Source organism: Seriola lalandi, unplaced genomic scaffold, assembly GCF_002814215.2.
Source record: "Seriola lalandi dorsalis isolate HSWRI2012SDOR001 ecotype SW California unplaced genomic scaffold, Sedor1 jcf7180002054959, whole genome shotgun sequence".
NCBI classification, from domain to species: domain Eukaryota; kingdom Metazoa; phylum Chordata; class Actinopteri; order Carangiformes; family Carangidae; genus Seriola; species Seriola lalandi.
In genome coordinates this window covers 1,316,018-1,318,515 of record NW_019525510.1, presented here as the reverse complement: position 1 = coordinate 1,318,515, position 2,498 = coordinate 1,316,018, and the positions used below count along the sequence as shown (strand labels likewise).

General features: G+C 44.4%; 1 protein-coding gene across 1 annotated transcript in view; it reads right to left on the bottom strand.

Moving 5' to 3' along the window:
- The window catches only part of LOC111645923 (uncharacterized), a gene marked incomplete at both ends in the record, with an annotated part of 13,081 nt that overhangs the window by 3,751 nt on the left and 6,832 nt on the right, over nucleotides 1-2,498 (bottom strand). Inside the window, 2 exons of the mRNA XM_087170783.1 lie at nucleotides 1,590-1,639; nucleotides 2,198-2,314. Of these exons, the coding sequence (XP_087026909.1) occupies nucleotides 1,590-1,639; nucleotides 2,198-2,314 (167 nt within the window). The remainder of the gene's footprint in view (nucleotides 1-1,589; nucleotides 1,640-2,197; nucleotides 2,315-2,498) is intronic.

Sequence of the window (2,498 nt, the reverse complement as noted above, 5' to 3'; positions counted from 1 at the left end):
ATGAGCCAAAATATTTATATTGTTAGTTTGTGTTTTGACTGTGTATATGTGTGTACACACACACACACACACAGACACAGACACACACTCACACACAGACACACTCACACACACAGACACACACACACAGACACACACACACACTCACACACACACACAGACACACACACACACACACAGACACACACACATTTACTTACAACATGACCTCAGGAGAGAACATATTGATAATATTGATGACCTGATCGCTCCTTCAGTATCTGTCTCTAGTGAACTGAGCATGTGCACATGGTCTGGATGAAGACGGGAGCTCAGTCTGTTTACAAAGAGTCCAGCCGTGGAAAACACACTCTCTGACGACAGAGACGTTGTGGACAAACACAAATACGCTGCTGATGGTTTTCCACCAGTCCAGAGAACGGATGTGGAGACGTGGCCACGTGTCCTGGCAGCTCTGATTTAGTTCAGTAGTTGTGTTCTGTGTTTGTGTTGTAATCCTCTCCAAACAGGAGTGTGACGCCAGAGTCAGCATCGCTTCTTAGTATCGCATTATTACCAGGAGCCATTAAAACACGTCATGAGAGAGACATCAACTATTCGAATATTAAAAAATCATGAGCCATCCCTAATATATATATATATATATATATATATATATTTTTATATTTATACAGTAAGTATGAAGATGTTATTCAGATGTTGAAGCTCAACTTGTTACATCAGACTCTGTGTCATGTGACCAGCGTGGTTCTGTGGAGTTTTCAGCATCAATTCCTTTGTGTAAATACAGTTAATGGCTTTTGTGTTGTCTTCTGCAGTCACATGTTTCTCTTTGTTAAATGTTACAGTCTGTCCGCCTGTCGACACGCCCCCAAGCACACGGCTTTCCTTCCTGTATACTGATGTTCAGAGTGATCATGACATGTATTGTTATCATTCAGGTCATGATGTTAATGTGCTGCACACACTGCTGAGGGAGGTGCCCCCCCCCCACATCCCAGTCTGTCCCTCTGTATCAGAAACATGTGACAGACAGCTCAGAAACATGTGACAGACAGCTCAGAAACATGTGACAGACAGCTCAGAAACATGTGACAGACAGCTCAGAAACATGTGACAGACAGCTCAGAAACATGTGACAGACAGCTCAGAAACATGTGACAGACAGCTCAGAAACATGTGACAGACAGCTCAGAAACATGTGACAGACAGCTCAGAAACATGTGACAGACAGCTCAGAAACATGTGACAGACAGCTCAGAAACATGTGACAGACAGCTCAGAAACATGTCCGCTCACAGCTGCTGAGCAGATGTTAGTGGAAACACACAGGAGGGAAAACGGAGAGAAGGAGATCAAACTGTTAGTAGAAAGAATTGATCTGCACTGTGACACTGGTGGGAACATTAACACACACACATTAACACACACACATTAATACACACACACACACACACATTAATACACACACACACATTAATACACACACACACACACACACACACACACACACACACACACTACATACCCTCTTTGTTCTTAACCTCTTTATATAAGGAGACACTGACAGCAGCAGCAGTCAGGAGAACCAGCAGAACCAGCAGAACCAGGGGAACCTTGATCCAGACTTTAAGACGTTCTGTTGGACACAAACAACAACATTAGATTAAAACATTAAAATACAATGAAACAACATTTAAGATCAATTCACAACAAACTGAGTTCACTTCTACTCTGACCTTTGACCCCAGTCTCTTACTCTGTCCTCAGTCTCCTGCCCTGACCTTTGACCTCAGTCTCCTGCTCTGACCTCAGTCTCTTACTCTGATCTCTGACCTCAGTCTCCTGCTCTGACCTTTGACCTCAGTCTACTGCTCTGACCTCAGTCTCCTGCTCTGACCTCAGTCTCCTGCTCTGACCTTTGACCTCAGTCTACTGCTCTGACCTCAGTCTACTACTCTGACCTCAGTCTCTTACTCTGACCTTTGACCTCAGTCTCCTGCTCTGACCTTTGACCTCAGTCTCCTGCTCTGACCTCAGTCTCTTACTCTGATCTCTGACCTCAGTCTCCTGCTCTGACCTTTGACCTCAGTCTACTGCTCTGACCTCAGTCTCCTGCTCTGACCTCAGTCTCCTGCTCTGACCTCTGACCTCAGTCTACTACTCTGACCTTTGACACATTAATACACACACACACCCTTTGCGTTCTTCAACTCTCTATACATGTTGATATCAAAAACCTCAACCAGGAAAAACGAGCCAAATGGGAGAGCCACGAGAACCACTAAACCCAGGACCAGGACTGAGACACAATCTGTGTTGGACACAAACAACAACATGAGATTAAAACATTAAAACAACATTTATGATCAATTCACAACAAACTGAGTTCAATTCTACTCTGACCTCTGACCTCAGCCTAGTGACACACACGCACACACACACACACGCACACACACACACACACACACACACACACACACACACACACACACACA